Raw genomic sequence first — 22,855 nt, 5'->3', positions numbered from 1 at the left:
GTTCAGGTTAAGAATAGGCATACACAACAACAGAAATTGATATAAATGAGAATTGTTTCTTAACTATGTGAAATTTGGAAATGACCATTAGTCATGAACGACTTTTCATTGCACTATAAGACTTAAGACCGTCTCTCAGACACTGTTCTGCATTCACAACTTTCCCTTTCCTTTCAAGGTTCATTTCAACAGTTGCACACATGTACCCATTTACTCTGGCATGAAATATTGTCTGTCAGTTCATTGTAAACTCCAGTAGCAAGAGGAAGTTGCGCATGAAGGCCCATTGTTTTAATATTGCTAAGGAGAATTGTCCTACGATGATCATCATCTAAATAACTGTCTGAGCTTTCTTGATAGACAAATGGAGGCATTAAAGGACCATCTGACTTGTTAAACCAGCTGGACTTTACGTATCAAAACAAGGTGGATTCGTTATTGCCAGCCCAGTAATGCTTCCATGAATGAAAGCAATGGCTGAAAAAGTTTCTTTAGTTGTGAATGAATAACATAGATGCATTTAGGACATGAAATATCAAAAAAGGAACTATCTTCTTACTTGAAGTTATGTTTTGCCCTTCAAACTGTTAAGTAAAGAATGTAAAGCAAGTCTCCCACATTTATTAAACAAGCTCACATTGGTTTCAGAAAGATAAGTTTTGTGGCAATTTGTAGCTAAGTCTTCATCATTTAAACTAGTTTGTACTCTTTCACTTTGCCAGTTACATCATTGATAGCCATGTTGACCTATTTACAATGTTCCTTCACAGCCTACCATAGGCCAAAACGGCTGTGCTCTGCTTTAAAAATCATTAACACTTTTCAACCAGGCCTGCTCGAAGTTACCAAATTGTGGTTACCAAAGCCTTAATCAGCAGACAAATCACCTTTTGCTGTGTCTGAACATAGAAGTACCACAAACTTTGATCGAGATTTATTATACTGCAGGAACACACTTTTCTTGACTTTATCCAAAACTGTAGCTGATACATCTCTAACTGTAGTCACCATCTCTTTTTCAATGCTAGTTACCATATCATCTTGAATCCATTTTAAAAACTTTTTGCGAGTCGCCAGTTTCCTGAGAGGTATTTCCTATTGCTTTTTCTGTCCTGTCATCATTGCTGTTACTTTTTTAAACCAGTTCATGGAGCCAGCATGAAAAAACATGTATTGGGTGTGGTTCACAATTCTTGATTCTAAAATAACTATTCCAAAAATAACAAATTTGTTAGACAGAGTTAGCAAGCAAATAAACTATTTAAGGCGTAAGCGTTTTGAGCTCCAACTCTCCTTTCATAATCATGGGCTCCTGTACGTATGTTTTATGATTAAGGGTTATGCCCTTCTTTCTTTAGTTTCTTCGAAACTGTCATGAAGTGTTGATGATGTTGCTTCCTATAGACAATTACATTTTCAGTCAGTCCAACCACTCCATCACATTCCCTTAGTACCTCTAAAATTCTTTTTTGCAAAACAGAGAATATTCCAAAGGGTTGTCAGTTGAATATATGTCCCATATGGTGTGATAAAAGAGGTAAGCTTTGATGGCTCAGGTTCCAATTAAATCTGCCAGAACACTGAGTTGGCATTTAGGTGAGGTCCACACTGATCCTTCCTGCTCCTCCAGGTTTGTTACAACAATACCTGATTACCAATCAGAAGGTTCATTGACTTTAAAAATCACCCCAAGTTTCTCCATCCTCTCTAGCTCGTGCTGAATAATAGGACGGGTATTGTTACTCTCCTGGGTTTGCTCATAGAATAAGGTCTTACTCCTTCTACTTAATAGTGTACTTACTTTTCACCCTTCCCAGACCGTTAAATAGCTCTGGGAATTCAGCAGTGATGTACGCTTTATCCTGATAACTCCTAATATACATGTAGCAAGATTTAGCTTCTATATAGCTGGACAACCAACTAGGTGTTTGTAGTCTATATGGGCCTTAAAGCATTCCACAACCTCTAGTGTAATTTAAATGGGGCAATCAATAGAACTCTTGATGGTCTCAGTTGTCCATGTTTTTTCATTTAATAATCTCTCTGGTATCACCATGACAATAGCCTTCTGTATCTATATTAAAGTAGGGCTAAAACAAATAGTGACATATTCAAATATTCGTTCCTTATAATAATATTTGAATAGTTTTTTGCTATTCAAACTATTTGCATAATAAAATTATTAATGGTTACTTCAAATAATTAACGACCACAGCCACCGCATGTCATATACACAGGCTCATCTGTTTTTTGGTCTGTTTACTTACCAACTTGCTAAATACTGATGCTGTGGCCAGGGAAAGTGGTTCTCAATCTTTCAAATGTACTGTTTGGCATAATTTTGAAAAGTTAAACATCAATAAGGTACTGTAGAATGGGAAATTTTCACTGTTAAAATATTTTCGCATTTGAAGTGACCTGCAAAATTTTAACACACAAAATATTTTTTACAATAAATAAGATTACCAGAATTATTCTAACGTGCAGCGGTGCTTGCACGAGGCTCTTCTAAAAGCCTGATGAAGGCCTAAAGCTCTCACCTAACAAGCTCCTTGTCAGTTTCAGTGCTCTCACGGCAACACTTCCATTGAATAGCTGTCCATCATCATCAAGAGTTAGTAGCCACGTGTCCAGTAAAGGACCCATCTAAAATTTTTCATGTTGAAAAAAATTCGCGGATGGGTTAACCAGCGAAAATAAAACACCTTGAAAAAATGTCACGCCAATTATTTTTAACATAAAAATTTCCCAATCTACGGTAGTTTATAATCATGCAGCAATTACAGTTAAAATATTCATTTGTTTAGCATGCCAACTATTCAAATAGTGACAAATACTATTTGATTCAGCCATTTTTTAAAAGTAACAGGTCATGTTCATGGCTCATACTTCTGGGCAATTGCTTCAAGGAACTGAGTACTCTCTGTTTGTTTAGTGACGTCATTTATGGTGCTACTGCAACCCTTTTCAAAATGATCGACTTTTCCACATTGACTTCCCTTGCTCAGCAGTGACCTCTTCCCACAAGGTGGTGATTCCCACATCTTGGGCAACACTTGGTTGAGTTGTGGCAGACTTGGTACGTCCTGACATTTGCTATACTGGCTGGAGTTTCCTTGGTCTGTGACTTTTGTCTGGACATCACCTAACTCTGTCCTGAACTTTCTGTCAGCCTTCTTTCTCAGTCCTGGCTGCAGCTTACCATTTTCTCTAACTGGTTTAGTTGCTCTAGCCAACTCTAGGCTTTCTTCTGGCTGCATCTTCTCTCAGAGAGCATATTTTCTAAACCCTAACATCAATTCTATCACAGATCATCTGATCATGCACAGCCCCATATTCACATTTTACTGCCAGCTTGAGCAGATCAGTGATAAATGCTTCTACCGGTTTTTTTCTCTTCTTGACACAAAGTACTGAATTAGCCCTCTCATATATCATAATCTGAAGTATTTATCAAAATTCCCTTTGACACTATCGTATCTCTTGAGTTGGTCTTCTGTGAGCTTATACAAAAAAACGGTAGTGTCTCCCATGGATTAATAAGAATGCTAACCTGACTCTTCTCTCACAAGAATTGAGCTAACTCAAATATAATAATAAACAGGAAGAATATAATAGGGAACACAACTGACAGATATTACATCATGCAGAAATAATAACAAATACTACTGTGATGAGTTGGCTTCTCTTATTAACAATGTTCATAAAACAAAACTCCAAAATCTCTTCAAAACCTAAAAACTATTGTTAAAGCACATTCAATTACTTATACACACAAGAGAATGTCCAGACACTTCTCAGAAGATTCTGGAAGCATCTCCAACTAAGTAGATTCATACACACAAAATAGACACAAATATAATGTTCCAGAGAGTTTTGTAACTAACTAGAAGAAACTACCGACCACATTAACACACTAACACTTATTTAAGTAAACACAAATAATTAAGGTAAGATTTAATTACAGGTCAATAATCCTAGTTCACATCTCCCTCCACTTCAAGTGAACAAATAGGTTGTTCAACAACTGGTCCCCTGGATAGGCCATCAGCATTTCCATTTTCCGTTCCTCTACGATATTCTACTCAAAAATTCCATTTTTGTAGATATAAACTCCGTTCTTGGATTTCATTTAATCCAACCAATACAGCGCATGATGATCTATTTGTATTCGAAAGTGTTGTCCATTTAGGTACACATTGAGCGTTTGAATGGCCCAGATTACTGCCAAACACTCCCTTTCAACCACTGCATATATTTCTTTTTGGGGTAGAAGCTTCCTGCTAATATAAGCAATTGGATGTTCTTCGCCATCTTCACTAATTTGACTGAGTACTGCACCTAATCCTTGACTGGAAGCGTATGTTTGTAGTATCTCTCCTTTTCTGATGTCAGGCGTCCTCAATACAGGTGAACCACAAAGCATCTTCTTTAACAATTGAAATGAAGATTGACATTCTTCAGTCCACACAAAAGTCTTGATATTCTTCTTTGTCAAATCAGATAAGGGGGCAGCTATGCTAGAAAATTAAGGTATAAATTTTCGATAATACTCCACTAGCCCCAGAAAATTCAGTCTTTGTTTTGGGTACTGGGTATCGTTTAACTGCCTTGACCTTTGACTCTTCTGGCTTCACACGTCCTCCACCAAATTTGTGACCTAGATATAACACCTCTGTCATCCCAAACTTACAATTACTTGGGTTTGCTGTCAATCCTGCTCCTTGTAACTTCTCCAACACTTCTCTAAGATGCTGCAGGTGACCTTCCCATGTCTCACTATGAATGGCCACGTCATCAATGTATGCTCCTGCAAACTGTTCTGTCCCACGTAACACTCGATCCATCAATCTTTGAAATGTAGCAGGGGCTCCTTGCAGTCCAAATGGCATAGTCACAAACTCATATAGACCCATTGGTGTAATAAAGGCTGTCTTCTCTTGTGATGATTTCTCCACTGGTATTTGCCAGTAACTCTTGTTAAGGTCTAGCGTGGTGATAAACTTTCCACTTCCCATTCTGTCAATCATCTCATCTACTCTTGGTACTAGATAGGCATCAAATTTGGACACCTTGTTCAGCTAGCGGTAATCCACACATAACCTAATACTCCCATCTTTCTTTGGTACAATCACCATTGGTGATGCCCAATTACTTGTAGTCGGTCGGATGATCCCATTTCCTCCATTCACTGTATTTCTTTTCTGACTTCCTTTTGCTTTCCAAGTGGTATGCGGTACAAACTCTGTCGATAGGGCGATGCTCCTTCTACCTCAATACAATGTTCCACTAAAGTCGTTCGTCCCAGGTTACTTGTGATCACATCTTTGTATTGAGCTAACAGCTGGGTCAAATCTTCTCTCTGTTTCTCATCCAGTGTCTCTCCCACTATTAGTTCAGTTGTCTCAAAGTCTGGTGCCTCAATGACTGGAACTATCCCAGAATCTTCCATGTTCACCTCACCCATTAGGAAACTTGTATCAGTTCTGTCGTACCACTGTCGTAGCATGTTCACGTGAAATATCTTGTACTTCTTTTGTTTTCCATTCATCTCTAGTTCGTAGTCAACATCCTCAACCTTTCGTTTTACTACATATGGGCCTTTCCATTCTGCTGTCAATTCGTGAGTAGTTGATGGCAATAACACTAACACTTTGCCTCCTGTTTTGAACTCCCAATGTCTCGCTTTTTGGTCATACCATCTTTTCTGCTTAACTTGTGATTTCTTCATGTTCCCTCCTACTATATCAGTCATCTCCTCCAGTCGTCTCCGCATCTCTGTGACTTACGTGACAACATTCTCAGGGCAGTTCTCCTTGGATTCCCAACTCTCCTTTAAGATGTCTAATGGTCCTCTTACTGATCTTCCATACAACAATTCGAATGGCGAGAATCCAGTCGACTCCTGTGGCACTTCCCGATATGCAAATAGTATTCAAGGTAGTAGGGTGTCCTAATCTCTGGGGTTCTGGCTAGTACATCGACGAAGCATGTTCTTCAACATTCCGTTAAATCTTTCTACCAACCCGTCTGTTTGTGGGTGGTAAGGTGTTGTGGTGATCCCCTTCAATGTGAGCATCTTGTAAATCTCTGTGAGTAGTCTCGATGTGAAGTTGGACCCTTGGTCTGTAAGTATTTCCTCCTGGACTCCTACCCTTGACATAAGCTCTATCAACTTCTCTGCTACAGACTCAGCATCAATACTCGTTAACGGCAATGCATCTAGATATCTAGTGGCATAATCACATACCACAAAAATATACTTGTTTCCCTTGCTACTCTTCTCCAATGGACCCACAATGTCCATAGCTATGCGCTTGAATGGTGTCTCGATGATTGGCAAGTTAACTAACTGTGCTCTTGGTACATATCTCCTTCCAGCTGTACATTGACATTCTGGACATGTTCAACAGTAATTCTTGATCTTCTGAATCATCCTTGGCCAGAAAAAACTCTCAGATATTCTTGCCATTGTCTTTCTCTGTCCCAGATGTCCTCCCGTCAGTATGGTGTGTGCTATTCGCAGTACTTCATTCCTGCACTCTCGTGGTAATACTAACTGTTTCCTCTCAATTCCTTCTCTTCTTCTTCTTGTTACTCAATACAGCAATCCCTTCTGCTTCTTGAACCTTGCTCCTTGTTGATCATCTTCTGTTCCTTCTGCTAGTTTCTGTATCTTCTCTAACGTTTTATCTTCACTTTGTAATTTCTCTCACTCTTCCTGTCCTGATGGCATGTCCTGCCGCTTCTTCATACAGCTATCACTCTGCCATAGCTCCTTCTCCTTCCACTTCTGTGACTTGGTCTTTCCGTCTCATCCTGGTTTTGCAAACATCATCTATAAATTCTAATCGACTCGTCTCTGGCTCCTCTTCAATTGGCTTCGGTACAGCACCTGATTCTTCTTGCTACTTCTATAATTCTGTTTCCTCCTGTATCTCCTTTCTCTGCTGATTCCTTGTCATGACCACACAGTCCTCCACTGCCTGATGTCCAAATAATGATAACACGTCTGTCCCTGCAGGGCTGACCTTGGTAGCATCTCCGATACACCAACTCTCACTCTCTCCTTTACTCCTTCAATCACCATATCCACCTCTGCAATTGGATATTTCGTTACATCTCCATGAGCACATTGCAATGCTATAGTCTCTCCTTCCAATATACAATGCTCTGGTATGAACTCTCGTTTAACTAGAGTATGTGAACACCCAGCATCCATGAGCATCTCCACTGGTTTCTACAGTATCATTCCCCAGAAAATGATTTCTCCTGCTGGCTTCTTCCACTTCTGCCACTTCAGTTGGTTTCAGGCATCCAAATAGTATCCTGTGTTCCTCTTCTCTGATGTACGTTTAGCTGCTATGTGTCCAATACCTCCACAACTATAACTCCTGTCTCTTCTGACCTCCTCCGGTAGGTCTGTCTCCCTGCTCTTTCTTCGGGCAATCTTGATACATGTGTCCCTTCTCACGACATCTGTGACATCTCTTGTCCTCCTTCCTCATCCCTTGAACTGCAAGCAGATAATCATCCACTTCTGTTGCTGCTTCCTCAACAGTCTTCAGCTTCTTCTCACGTATCCACACCTACAACTCCGTTGGCATGGTGTTGAGTAACTGCTCTAAAACAACTAACTCCGTAAGTCCTGCGAAACTGTCCTTTGCTGATGCAGTCCACTTACGAAAACGATCCATCAGTTGTACTCCTACCTCCACATAACTCTGTCCCTCTTTCTTCTTTGTAGAACAAAACCTCTGGCGGTACGTTTTTTCATTGATATCAAATCGCCAGAGAATAGCTTTCTTCACACTCTGGTAGCCCTTAGCAGCTTCACTATCCATGTTGGCATAAGCTGCTAATGCTTTTCCTGTGAGTAGTGGCACTAACTTCAGCACCCAGCATTCATCAGGCAATCGGTAGGCAGTAGCAACTTGTTCAGACCCCATCAAGGAATGCTCTATATCAGTCTTTCTCAGAAAACTTAGTCAACACTGGTTCTCGTCCTCCAACCACTCTGCCTTCTCATACTTCACCATCTGACTCATCGGAACTACTGTCCCCTTCGTCTCTTCCATTACGTTTCTGCTTCATTAAGTCAACCAATACCTTCATCAGCTCCTGGTTTTCTATAGCTCTTTGCTTCTGCTCGTCGTACTGTCCCTTTCGCTCCTTCTCCATGACATCTAATAGGTCCTTCACCAATATACTCCCTTGACTTTCTTCGTCATCTACAGACTCATGTGTCGCTCTAGTCCTGGGTTTCCTTCCCCATGGCATCTTGTCTTCTTACTCCTGGTGGTCTCTATACACAGCGTACTCTCGATGTAGATTTCAGCAACTTAGTATCCCACTGCTGCCGCCAAACGTGATGAGTTGGCTTCCCTTATTAACAATGTTCATAAAACAAAACTCCAAAATTTCTTCAAAATCTAAAAACTATTGTTAAAGCACATTCACTTGTTTATACACACAAGAGATTGTCCAGACACTTCTCAGAAGACTCTGGAAGCATCTCCAACTAAGTAGATACATACACACTATACAGACACAAATATAATGTTCCAGAAAATTCTGTAAGTAACTTAAAGAAACTATAGACCACATTACCACACTAACACTTATTTAAATAAACACAAATAATAAAAGTAAGAGTTCATTACAAGTCAATAATCCTAGTTCATCACAACTATCAATGATTAATATTATCCCACATATACCACCAAACCACAAAAAAACATTACTTTAGATCTACATTAAGCACAGACCAAAAACTCTAAATAGCTATTTATTAATGTGTTTATGTAAGTGACCTATCCCTTAATCCTTGATGTTAATTAATCCAACAAATATAACGAGTACCTTTAAAGGAAAGAAGATGGGAAACCAACTGATCATGTCCTTTGTTTCTTTTTCAGGCAATATACCTAAAAGCAATACTCAAAATAATTATAGCTCTAAGTGCAATGTGGAATTTGTACAACCAGCTTCCAGCTGAATGGCTAAAAAAGCTAAAGGCCAGAGCCATGTGCTCTAGTTTTAGCCACAAGACATGAAGCAAGTGAAGATAGGTCCCATGTTACATAAGGAGGCATACATCAAATGTGTTTTTTGTTGACTACGACATTTAACGAAGTCTCTTGAGCTTAAAAAGTACAAAGCAACAAAGAGAAACTAGTTAATGATGCCCAATTTTGTATCACTTGAGCATGTCATGTGACAACAGGAAAAAGATAATAAAATCTATATGGTTGGTAATTATTGTGGGGACAAAATTGATCACTAGTTACCTCCTACTATTTTAATTTTGTGACACATTGTAGCACTAGGATCAAGCATCTTATATAAATAGCAGTAGCTCCTTTTAGTTACTTAACTTTTTAATAGTTTTATAGTTTTTATTGCTATAAACAAATACAATCCTGACTTGTGTTACAGGCAGTACAAACCTAACCAGTCGCTGTTACCAAAGGTATTATTATAGTCAGTCCCATTTCACAATGCATCTGCTTGCTATATTTCTTAATTTTTGAAAATGAATGTCTTGCTACTAGTAGCAGACAATAATGTAGAGATTTACCAATAAAAATTGTAGACTAATGGATGAATTTGTCACTGCAAAGAGAAAAACAATTGAGACTACAGGTCACAGCAACAAAATAGGCAGATATAAATAGTGATGCAATTTAGGTGCGTAGATGATATTGCTTTGTACATAAGTGATATGAACAAACTGTAAGTAGGTTATAAACAGCAAAGGAAATCATAAACTCAGTTACTCCCATTTCAATTCCAAACATAAGTAAGTCTCCGGTTAAAACTTAAGAATCCACAATGTAATAATAGGGTGACCAACTACATACAACTTTTACATTATCATGGTAGTCACTAGTCTGGTCATGCCCCTCTGCATTAAGGGAAGTGTCTGGTGATGCTGCTACAGAGAATGTGGCTCTGTGCATCATTTTGGGCGTATCAATTAGACTAATGAAGTCTCATGGTGTCACATGGCCTGTTCAAAATGAATACAAGTTTGAGTGCCAAACATGCTGTAGATACAATGACTGCGAGAAATGAAACAGAAACTAACTGTAGCGGAAGTAATGAAACAATAAAAAAGATTCCCAATATAAACTTTGTTGCAAAGTATACGAATTTTTGGCTAGATTAAATTATGTCGAAGAAATTTTGGCTAACAAGGTGGAGCTTGTTTTTTTCAGAAGTGGAGATTCACAATCCAAATATAAAAGAAGGAAACACAAGAGTAGCACTAATGGACTATTTTGAGGGGCCTTTGATCAATTGACAAAGTTGTTCATTTATGTTGATTTTTCTTGTGCAGTGATTTGTTGTCTTTTGAGAATATTCTAGTGTGAAATTATATACAGTACATGTGTTGCATTGTTCTAAAACTGATACTATATCCCAGTTAAGTTTGGCACAAGAAAAACTAGAATAACTTTTTATAGGAATGTGAAATAAGGATAAAACTTTCACAGACTCTTAGTCCCTAAAGTTCATCAAAATTTGCAAAATCTTGGGTCTCTCAGCCCTTCACTTTAAAAAACCAAGTTCTCACTATTTAACCAATGGCATTATTAACATACCAAAGCTAACCACAGTGAAATTTCATGATGTCATAGTTTACATAAGCACATGTGGTCATGTGCCTACACTGATAATTCTTCCTTAAAAAGCTAACAGAGCAAGATATTATGATCATGGTCTTTGTGAAGACTAGGCACCTCCAGTAGCTATTGTACTGCTCATCAGTAACATCAAGACTGCTTTAAACTAAGACAACAAAGAAACCAAGCTTTGAGGTGGGCATCCACAGTGTTGCCAGTACCTTTGATGTGGTTGTGCAACATGCTGCATTAAGTTGAGACTTTCTCTCCTTCAATCAACATGTTGCCCAACCACATCAAAGGTTTGACCACAAGTTGCAAGAAACAATGCTGCCTAGTGGATGCCCACCTTTAATGCAGATAATTGTTATACATCATTTTGTGACATACAGTGGAACCTCCAAATACAGGACACTGGAACAAGAGCTTGGTCCTTTCTACAGAGGTTGTCCTCTGGTGGGAGGTTACAAGCGATTTATATTTATATCCATATTTAAAGTTTTAATTGACTAAAATATGAATGTTTTTAAACAATTGAGTATCTCTTCTCTTAGTTATATAGTAACACAAAACACAACTGAGTTATATTATAATAAGTGTCACTTTTAAAAATATGTGTCGATAGTGGTTTGAATTGCAGCATGGCTTCGACATTTACACATGGAATCAATTGCAGATCCTACTTGGTTAATTGCATCTGTTATAAGTTCTTTTGTAAAAAGTGTGAAAAGTCTTCTAGAACTTAGATGGCTTCTTTGAATGATGATATGCATGGAACAGTAAAGTCTTGATGAACATCATCCTCAATCTCGTGATCACTCTGTTCCTCATTTTGCTGTTCACTATTGTTAGTTAATTTGTCAAAGAATACAACCTATATTGTCCATTTCAGCACATACAGGAAGATCCTCGTCACCATTAGCAAACTCATTAGAGGCACAAACATCACTTCCTGTCTTCTCAATCAGATGACCCAGTTCGGCAAGTTCATCAGCTTCCAAAAAAGGATCAACTGTCACGCGACATACTACATCAAGGTCTGCAGTAACAATGCCTGCTTTGTGAAAACACTTTTCAATTGTACTTGCAGTAACTAATGACCAAGCTTGTCTTAACCATCTAATTGCTTTCAATAAATCTACTGATTTAACAACATCAGAAGCCTTTTCTGGTTCGTCTATTTTGGAGATAACGTATCGAAGAAATGATTTTCAATAATGAATTTTTAAGTTCTCTATTATCCCCAAGTCTCACGGTTGCAATGTAGAAGTAGTATTTGGGGCAAAAAAGAAATCTTGATGTTGGAGTATTTATATTGTAGTGACTCTGGATGACAACCTGCATTGTCCATAAATAACAAAATGTTACGTTACTTGCTGACCACTTCCCAGTTTAGCTTTGTAAGAATAGAGTCTAATATATTTCCTATCCTCCAAGCTTTTGCTTGGTTAAAGTAAGTAACAGGAAGTAGTGATTTATCTACTTGGCGAAAGCATCAAGGGTTAGCAAATTTCCATAACACAATTGGTTTTTCCTTCTTTTCAGTTGCAGTCACAAAAAAAGCAATTGTCATTCGTTGTATCATTTCTTTTTTCTTCTTTCAATTGCTCATATTTTTGACCAAAGCCTTTTTCAGGCAATGCCCGCCAAAACAATCCTGTTTCGTCAATATTTTAGATGCCATCTTTTTCACAGCCTCCCATATGAAATTGCAAGCTTGCTACAAGCTTGTTACAACTGGTTCACAACCTCGCAAGGTTGTAGCAACCTGGCAACAACCTTGTACAAAAGTGATAAAGTTGTGAGCAACCTAGTCACAACCTTGTATAAAAGTGCTGAAGTTGTGACTAACGTGTTACAAACATAGAAACCTTGTGACAAGGTTGTCCGAAGGTTAGCAGGAAATGAGGTTTCATAAAGTGTGCCCCATGACAATATGAAGCTATTGCTACCATATATAAGGAGACCAGTGACCAGCCCTTGTACAAGTCAATAATGATAGCATTAATACACATCCACAACTTTATACATTAGCTACATGTATCATAGATACATTACAAGTATCTAGAAATTATTTGACATTATATTGGATTAAGATGACAATATTAATTGTGTGTTGATAGGCTTTCAAATTATATTTATTCTATTGAATTTATTGTACATTGTGACAAGGTTGTCAGAAGGTTGCTACATGGTTGTCACAAGGTGAAAAACGTATCAATTCCAGGGTTTTTACAAGGTGGTGGGCCTTGTGGCCAGGTAGTGACCACCTTGTGATCACCTGGTACTTGTTACAAGGTTGCCACAACCTTGTTTTTTCTATATAGGCTTGTATAATTCTACAGTCATACCTTTAACATCACCTGACTCTCCACTAACTTTGATCTCCTTTATATTAAAACATTTCTTCCATTTATCAAGCCATCCACTTGATCCTTTAAAATCAGGTTTCCCAAACTAGATAACAATCTCCTTCACTTTTTCAGTAAGTTGTGGACAACCTGGATAAATATTTTTTGAACAGGCCAAGCTGTGGCAAAGTAACTATAGCAACATTGGACTGGTGGGCCCAAAAAAGTTATAGTACAAGGGTACAGAATTTGAACCCCACTTAGCCTCAAAACCTTCCCAAAAACTCTCAGGAGGGGTGATGACAGAGCTAATCAGAAGTGTGGGTGGTTCACTGCCCATCCTAGCCATAAGTTTCTTACCAAAAGGGATTGGCTTGTAAAGATACATCTAAAGGATGTCTATTTCTGTCCCATTATAGGTATAGGGTATACAGAGGTTATCCACTGTGTACCCAAATCAGGGACACAATTCAGGGACAAGTGGCTTTTGCCACTGAGCTTAACTGTCTCCCATTTGGCCTGGCCTTAGCCCCATGGGTCTTTACCAAGACCTTAAGCCAATATCAGCTCTCGGATGAGAGTTGGGGATACAGTTAGGAATCAGGCATTGGGTCTGATACTACACACTGTAAACGGTGTCTAAACCAAGAAAACCACATAGAATTGTTTTGGGCATACCACTAATAAGAATCTGACCCTCCAGCTCCTTAATGATAAATAGTGAATGTTAAAAATTAAATAGACATGATGATAGAATAATAAAAAATTGATATTAAGCTTATCAATAATATTATGATGAAAATAAGTCTGGGCAGAGCCCATTCATTATCAGAAATGAATTAGCTAAACTAGAGTCGGGGCCATATGGGACAGTCCATAGCCACACCATCTAAAAATCAGATTAGGTGGGACACCCAAATGATAAAATGGAATGGCCAGACAGTGTTGGCAACAAAGCCAGATCTGATCATAGAGTCAGATGGCACATAACAGGGATGGGAAGCATCCGAACCAGCAAAGGGGAACTTGGTCTCCTCTGGAATAGACTTGGCACATCAATTGCCTAGAACTGCTAGCAGCGACTGTAGCACTAGAAACCTTCGTGAAGAACACAAATGGAGCATCAGTACTACTGAAGATAGACAACACAATAGCAGTTGCCTACATCAACAACCAAGGAGGGGACTGTATCCAAAGAATCAATAGTCCTAACCAGAGATCTGTGGATGTGGTGCCTGGAGAGGAATATCCATATTTAAGCACAACACCTACCTGGAGTAATGAACCCGGTGGCAGACATGGAATCAAGATCCATGAATGATCGATCAGATTGGAGACTGGATCGTTCCGTCTTCCTGAAGATCGACAAGATCTATGGTCCAACAGAATTGGGCCTGTTTACATCCAGGTTGACCAATCAGTGCCGTCGCTATTTCAGCTGGCAGCATGCAGATCCACTTGCAGAAGCAACAGAGGCCTTTATCCAGGATTGGACAACAGTGAAAGGCTTTGCCAACCCACCTTGGAATCTGGTACAGAGGGTGCTAACGAAAGCACAAACTCAAGGGTCAGAAGTAATTCTGGTAGCCCCAGTATGGAAATGTCAGCCATGGTATCCTCGAGTAATGAGTCATAAGACTTGTTTGTTTTTGGCCCATATGAATTGAGGATGAGGTCTGTAGCTTGGCATGAAGGAATTTGTTCATTGAGTTTTTCCTTGAGATGCTCCACATGGGTATTTAGAGAATAATTGGAACTGACTCTATTGTCACGTCCTGCTTGGGTAGTATGCATGGCCGGTCTACTAGTAATGACAATAGTAGGGCAATGAAATCACTGGTGTATTAAACGGGGTTTTAATCCTTTTTCAGAACCTGTAAGCAAGGTCGCTAATTTTTTAGCAACACTCTGTCCAGTTAACACCCTTGATACATACCTGGACATAACCAAGCAAGTGAGGGGAAATGAAAACAGAATGTTCATTTCCTTTATAAAACGACTTACATCTAGTTCCATCGCAAGATGGCTAAAAACTACTCTTGAAGAGGCAGGGATCAACTCCTCTATATTCAGAGCCCATTCTACAGGGGTGTCAGCCTTAGCTGCAAACAGAGGCAGAGTTACTCTAATAGAAACCCTAATCTCAGCAAATTGAAGGTCAGAGTCAGTCTTCCAAAGATTTTATTACAAAGAAGTGGATCAAGCGGCCTATGTAATAGCTGTCATTAATGACCAGAATAGCTTGGAAGAAGCTACAAACAACACAGTTGATACAAGACTGAGCCTTCTGAAATATAATTGTCAGAATGGCTATGGCCGCGAAGTGGCTGCATGCTATTCTAGATTACATGAAGAAGGTGAAGTCAATCATATCAACTATCCACACCCACCCTCCAAATGGAAGGAGGAGCTAATCAAAGACCAAGGAAGATGGCTGAAGCAGTGAGGCATGTGGGAGGATGGGCAGACCAAAAGTTATTAAAGTTAGTTATATAACTACAAATTAGCTGTAAGTTAAGAAAACTGGACAAACACTGTTGATATGATCGACTTCACCTTCTTCATATAATCTAGAATAGCTAGCAGCCACTTCGTGGCCTTAGCCATTCTGACAATTATTTCCCAAATTTGCAATTTAAAAACTGCAAAAGCAGATGCATTTGGCCAGAAGGTGTTAAATATATAGAGCTGTACTCTCTATTGTTTTAACCCTTCTGTTGCCAATGTCAAATATTTTAAAACATGAAAATATTGACAGTAAATAGGTAAATGCTTATGAATATTGTTTCAGCAAAATAATTTCATTGAGATCAGGTCAGTGGTAGAGTTCTATTGTCAAGTATACTTTCCTACAAGATGACCGGACAATTAAGTAGGAATGCTTTTGATAATCTATGTGATGCCTTGACACCAGTTATTGAGAAGAAAAAGACAAAGATGAGAGAGTTGTTGTTTGTGAAAAAGTTGCTAATATACTTATACTCTGAGTCTTAGCAACTCCTGGTGAGTTCTTACCATCAGTCATTTGTTTAATGTAGCTTGATGTAGTTTGTATAGTTGGTTACGAAACTTGTGCTGCCATAGCTATTAAGATGTTCATCAAAGAGGGTGAAATAAATGACATTGTGGAGGATTTAAATGGGGCTAACACAATGTGCATGCAGGAGCAATAGATGGCACCAAAATTCCTATTTCCACTCAAGCAAATAATCACACAGACTACCGTATAGCTCCAAATTTTTAACAGTGACAAATTTCATGAAAATTGTAATGGCTTCTTAAAATTACTTTTTGTCTATAAAATTTTCATCATTTTGTTATTAATCCACAAACTACCTGTGCAGAACAAAAATTTATGGCTAAAAAATTTTGTCAAGCAAAAATACCTAGCAAACATGACAAAAATTCTGACCCATAAAAATTTGACTGGCAAAAAGTTGGAGTCCTACAGTATTGCAATTGCAAAGGTTTCTTTTCAGTAGTTATAAAAGCCATTATGGACTATTGTTACTTTTTTGCGATGTTGGCCAGGCAATGTGAAAGATGCCCACATCTTTGCACATTTTTCTATAATTATGACATCATCCTTAGATGTGGTCGGGTTTATATTTTTGTATATATACCTGCCATTCAGAAATGCTGTCATCATTATAAAATATATCCTATATAACATACTAGAACTGGTCTATATACAAAAGATATAGACTTTTGGTGGGTGTCCTTGGATGTGATATAGCCATCGGGCTATATCACATCCTGGGACACCTACCTCAGGTCTATTTTTGTATATCATATATATGACGTCACTCAAAGGAGCCGCGCGGTTTATACCTAGGATATCCTGACCTCTTCTAACCACAGGTCTGATATCTAGGATATCCTGACCTCTTCTAACCACAGCTCTAATATCTGCAGATATCAGACCTGTCACTAAGTACACAATCTTAAAAATAAAATTTAATTCAATAAAATAAAACAGAACTGATCAAGAGAAGTAATTTTAGGTCCACAGTTGTCATGCTCTGAGAACTGAGATAAGAAGGTTTCCTAATTTTTAAAGGCAGACGATGAACGTTCGCCTCAGGAAAGTTGAGAAAAGTGCCATAATTGAAGCTAGAAAGGGCTTTGTTCCCGAAAACACTACTCAAAGCACTGAGTGGGCTATGGGAAGTCGCTTGGAAAGCATCCCTTCTAGATTAATGTCCTTCCACTCTTCTTCGCTCACTCTCTTCAGTTTCCAACCTAACGGTCTTCTCAACTCTCCTCAGTTGCCTAATTCTTTGTCTCTCCACCAGCGTCCTCCTTCCCTGTCCGTAGTAAAGCAGACCAGTAAAGAGGACGAGGAGAAAACGATGTCGACAGCTTCACTGCTTCGCCCCTTCCTTGTCAGCCATTGCATGAAATGTGCTTAACACGGGTATGCGCATGCTCAGTATGGTTATTAACTAGTTAATTGTTTAAAATGGCATCATATAGATACGATATATTTTACATAGTATGGTAGACAGGTTTGTATCCGTTTTAGCAGACGCTTTGCCTCGGTTTCGGGTGTTACTGGTTGGATAGCTTTGGACTGCTTCGCCTCGGGCTGCTATCCAACCAGTGACACCCTAAACCTTGGCCTCGGGTCTGCTAAAACGGATACAGACCTGTCTACCATACTATATATATTACATATAGACCTGTTTAGTATGATATATAATACACATATATGTGTGTTATATATAACATGTTTTAGAAGGCTATATGCAACATATATGACCTGCAAGGAGGGCGCTTTAAAAATATCACCCAAGGGCCAAAGGCCTGAGGGTAATATTTCTTTAAAACGTCCAACTTCCAGGTCATATATATTGCATATAGCCTGATGAAACATGTCACATACCATATATTTGATTGATTCTTGCAGCCATTTTAAAGTGAAGCCCAGAATATTTGAGGATGTGCAGTAGCACATGTCATATGGTAGAGAAAGAATTGTGGACTGTGACAAAAAGAAAGGATCTCCTTGGATCATGGAAAACGACCTAGCTGATCCAAATCCTAGCAAAATAAAGAGATTATCCCTTTCCTTAAGGGTTACTTCAAAAAAGCTACCAAGAAGAATTGTCATCTAGTGGAAAGAAACCAAAGAGTGCTAACAGTGAAAGATGTCATCAATGGGCTTTTAGAGTCTATCAAAATTGTGTCTCTGTAGTGGAAGATTGCAACAAGGAAGATTAGTTGGGAGAAGACAAGACAAAGGCTTGCGACACACTTTGCAAATTTGTGTTGGAAGCACAACACCCAAAACACCTCTACAGCTTTTAACCAATTTGCAATCTCTGGCTTTTGAAAGAACTGAAAAGGCCTGTCACTTCATAAATTATAGAGATGCACCTTCAGAGGTCCACACAATGTCCTTAATAAAGTTTCTAAGTAATTACTGGCTGAAAAACAACAGGCCAGGGTTATTAGTGTAGCTCAAGAAGATTTGCTTTGGCAAAGGAAAGTTTTAGGCTTTGATTCACCTTCCTATTTGCTTTAAACAATTTTTTGTGGCCTATTTGTTATTTTCATGGCGGTGTGGAGCACAGGGATTTATAATTTAGCCAGATAAACATCAAGGAAGTTTCTAATCCTGTGGATTTGTCTTCAGCAATAAAGTGCATTGTTTACCAAGTATATCGGTCTAAGAACTGTCAAGGTCTCATTGAGTTAATTTCGACAATAAGATCATCACACACTATGCAGATGAATCATTGGTGAAAAATATTTTGTACATCTCTTTGAACTTTACCTATCTTAGCTACCACAATTTGCACAAGTAAAAGATCTCTTTTATAGCAAAGCAAAACACAAATATAACTTGGATGACAAAGTGTGGTACTGTAATTCACCCATTGACCTTAATATGCTAGGAGGGTTACTGAAACAAATGTTTAAATCAGCTGGTCTTGATACAACAAATATTGAAAACCATAGTCTATGTGCTACTGGCATCAGTCGTATGTACCATAACAGTGTGCCTGAGAAGCAAATTATGGAGTGGAGTGGTCATACTAGTTTGGGAGGGGTTCAGTCCTATGAAAAATCTACAAATGTACAGAAGTTGTGCGTTTCCAAGGTGTTATCTAGTGTAAGTAATGATGCACTACTTTCAGATGTTCCGAAAAAGAAGGTTTTGTCTGATGTCACCAATGAAGACAAACAAAAGGCATAATAATGTGAGTCACCAAAGGAATGAGAAGAAAGCTCTGATTAAGGAAGCTTCTCACTGCAAATTTAACTGCCATTTTCAGTAACTTGTTAGTTTAACAGTTTATCAACCACTTATCACTAATTTTATTTACACCTTGACCATTTATCTTTATGTGTAACTTTTGGCATTTAATGTCAGTTATAGTGAATGAACCAGTGAAATGATAGCAGTGCTATATAAGATATATAGCCCTGGAGTGTTCATTGTGACTATATTGGCTATGAATCTCATTATAAGATACATACAGTATTTCCTCGAATAGACCCTGCACGTCTATTATCACTCGCTATCGAATAGTTCCCGCACCTGTCAACTTTTGAGTGAAATAATAGCCACCCTCTAATTGTACCCACATAGTTTAAGTTCAATATAAATTTTGGGCGTGGCATTAATTAATGGCACGCTGAGGATGCCAGTACTGTGCAGTATCTATGTGTTGAGCAACCTAAGTTTGAGCAAATAGTTGATCCCTTGGTTGATCTAGTTGTCAAAAGCACTGTAAATAACCAAGAAGATGAATACATGTACAGGAAAAGAGCCTCACGTATTACAAGAGTACTACCGCTATAGCTGGGCATTCTCTCATGAGTTAAAAAGTTTCCTTCCAGTAGCTAGAGCTGCTCTCTAAACATCTCAAGGTAGTAAAGCAAGACTTCTCCTAACAGACCATTAAGACTTCACACATTAACTGATAAAATTACTAGGCGAATGTAAAACATTGAGAGGCGAGAAAAACAATTAAAATTGTGATTTTTGATTAGCAATATACAATGTCTATATGGATTGATGTACACATGCAGTCACATAGGACTAAATACATTCATGTTGATGTACTGATGTGGAGCAGTGCAGAACTTTCATCAGTAGAAGGTAATTTCAGAATATGAGCTTGCTCTTCTAGCTTTATGAGTCAAGAACTTCTGCAGATATTAAAGTTTCCTTGTAGCATAGAAGATAGTTGGAGCATATGAAGCAGTCACTGTCTCACATGTAATCTTCTTTCTGATGGATAAGGGATCTAGCTTTCATAATCTGTGATTCAAAAATGATTACAGGACTTGCTGATTATATACCTGCTTCCTTAACTTTCTTGCTGCCAGAGAAGTGTCCAGACAACAGATAAGTCTTATCCTGCTGCAAGTAAGCTGGAGAATTGCTCCAGTTTCATAGAATGAAAAGTCGCCATTTTGTTGCTACCACACCCACATCAGTGAAAATATTTCATCAGAATACTACCGCATTAGATCATTGACATTTAAATAGATAGTAGTGCACACATTGGGTGTGACCAGAATAGGCATGACTGAAGATGTATGTACATACATACATACATACATAAAGAAGAGTCTCGCTTAAGTGGGGCTTGCTTTTGCTCACCCCAATTAGCCTCAGATGAAAGTATTAGTACCCGCCCTCAAATAGTACTTGTCTTCGAATAATAGCCTAATATTATCTTTCCTGAAATTAATAGTAACTGTGGGGTCTATTTGAGGAAATACGATATGTATATGACATACCATGCCAGTGATGTATATATGGCCTATATACGACCCAAACCCGAGGGTCGTATATAAGCCATATACATTATACCGGCGTGGTAGATTAGATTTATTATCTAAGGAAGCCACACCTCAAATTTATATGGAGCACGTGTCTGAAACGTACTGAGCATGCGCAGCAGGGGTCACATGGCATAAGCAAATTAAATTGCTGAGAGCAAAGATCCAAGTATATTAAAGAAACACAGAGTTCCTTAGTCTTTTAAAGGCAGGAGTCAGGAGGAAAGAGTTGCTACTGTGTCTAAGGAGGTCTTTATCATTGGCAAGACACAAATGACCAAAAACAGCAAGAACACAGACAGTACTTGTCGGCCGCCCACTACTCAGCCTCCACTGACAAGAATTAACTTACTCCCAAGTCCCAACTGTTCAAAGGAGTTACTGGCCTTGTGTTTATGCAAATGACACTCTTAACTAGAGCGATAAGCCATACCCACCTACAATCCAGTCACTTCTCTCTGGAAATGTTCATCACATGAGCCGGAACCTTATAGTGTGTTCACACTACCTCCCCAACTGTACCAAACTGTACCTAATTCGATTAGTTTGGTTGTAAAAGAACCATGTTGGTAGCAGTTCACACTACAAAAGTATTAATAGGGGTTTAACAATCAAAAAGGGTGGGGCAGTGACTTTAAACCACTCCCATTTTAAAAAATGGTGGACCCTTTAAAGTTGGATTGTGTTTTAAAGTCCATTACCTTTCGCAAGTCAATGTTAAAGTATCTGAAAAAAGTCAGCAAAAAGAGGAACAGACAGATAATGGCACAGAGGCGTCAAGCTACTAGAATGTTTGCTACCAAATTGATGCTGATCATGTCTTTCACGGTGATGTATTAAGGCCGATTCACACTGCAGCATTAACACAACGCAAAAGCTGAGTTAACACAACGTAAGTAATTCACACCATAACTTAACGCACTGCAAGCACGTAGCGCAAGGGTTGAACTCGATTCAACTCCTTACGGTAAACGTAGTGATCTGACCAATAGAATGATAGCATCCACATGTGGTGGGCAGGATATTTGGGGAGAGGTTTCATACTAAAAATGGCGCTCTAGCTGAATTTGATGACGCACTCATCTTTCATGTTCAAAAATACCCGTGCCTTTACAACAATAAGAGTCCTGACTTCAAGCTAGTTTGGAAGGAGAATGCTTGGGTGGAGATCTCCAAGTAACTCAAGAGTGATGGTACAGTTGGTACTTTATTATGATTAGTTCTTCACTGTACAAATAGATTATTATTATTATTATTGTAAGTATTATTGTTGTATGTATTGCTGCATAAAAAAGTAAATACATAGTAAATGACTATTATTGTGCGTTAATTGATGTATGAATGTAATGCATTTACATTTTTAGTGGAAACGGTCTCGAAGCGTTGGAAAATGTTGAGAAAACGTTATACTAAAAAACACAGAAAATTACCTACAGGTACTGGAGCTGATTCTGAAGAAAAAAGTGGGAGTTCTATCCTATGATGGATTTTTTGAAAGATTTTGTAAAACATAGACGGTATACATACATGTAGGCTATTAACTAATTGCTATTATTTGTGTTGATAATTATTAGGACAGCAAGTAATATGATATTTGAAGAAACTGTGCATGATAGTTCAGGGGAAGTTAAACTGTAACTGACATGATTTTTTGGGGTATTTTTTTATTGACCTAACAGATCATATGATCATAAAAATGCTGTATGGAAAGTTTTATTGTCTGGAAAAAATTATTCACAGAGATATGAGCCTTCAAAGTTGCTCATTTTGCTTCCTGCCATTTTACATCCTGTCAGGAGGTGTGGCTAAACGTGATGTCATACAAGGCTTATAATTGACTTTTACCATTGACTGCAATGTAACTTTAGCAGATAACATCTCTGTTAGATTTCATTTTATACCTTGTAGCTTTAATCCTGTGGTAAAAGTGATAGATTGTGCTTATAATTCATAATAGTCAGAGGATATCTGAGTCATTATGGCTGGTATAGCTTGCAACTCATAGCCTACTTTTGACAATCCATAATGAAGCTGTTCTTGTGTATTTTGTATATTCAATAGTTCATTCTTGTGTTC

At 38.4% G+C, this 22,855-nt stretch overlaps 1 protein-coding gene across 1 annotated transcript in view; it reads left to right on the top strand.

The window, feature by feature from the left end:
• The first annotated feature begins 14,277 nt into the window (after positions 1-14,277).
• The window catches only part of LOC105312450 (protein ANTAGONIST OF LIKE HETEROCHROMATIN PROTEIN 1-like), a 12,093-nt gene continuing 3,515 nt past the window's right edge, over positions 14,278-22,855 (top strand). Inside the window, exon 1 of the mRNA XM_011405110.1 lies at positions 14,278-14,546. Coding sequence (XP_011403412.1) covers positions 14,278-14,546 — 269 coding nt within the window. The remainder of the gene's footprint in view (positions 14,547-22,855) is intronic.

Source organism: Amphimedon queenslandica, unplaced genomic scaffold, assembly GCF_000090795.2.
Source record: "Amphimedon queenslandica unplaced genomic scaffold, v1.1 AMPQUscaffold_13444, whole genome shotgun sequence".
NCBI lineage: Eukaryota > Metazoa > Porifera > Demospongiae > Haplosclerida > Niphatidae > Amphimedon > Amphimedon queenslandica.
The sequence above is the reverse complement of the archived record's forward strand: the minus strand, read 5'-3'. Positions and strand labels throughout refer to the sequence as shown.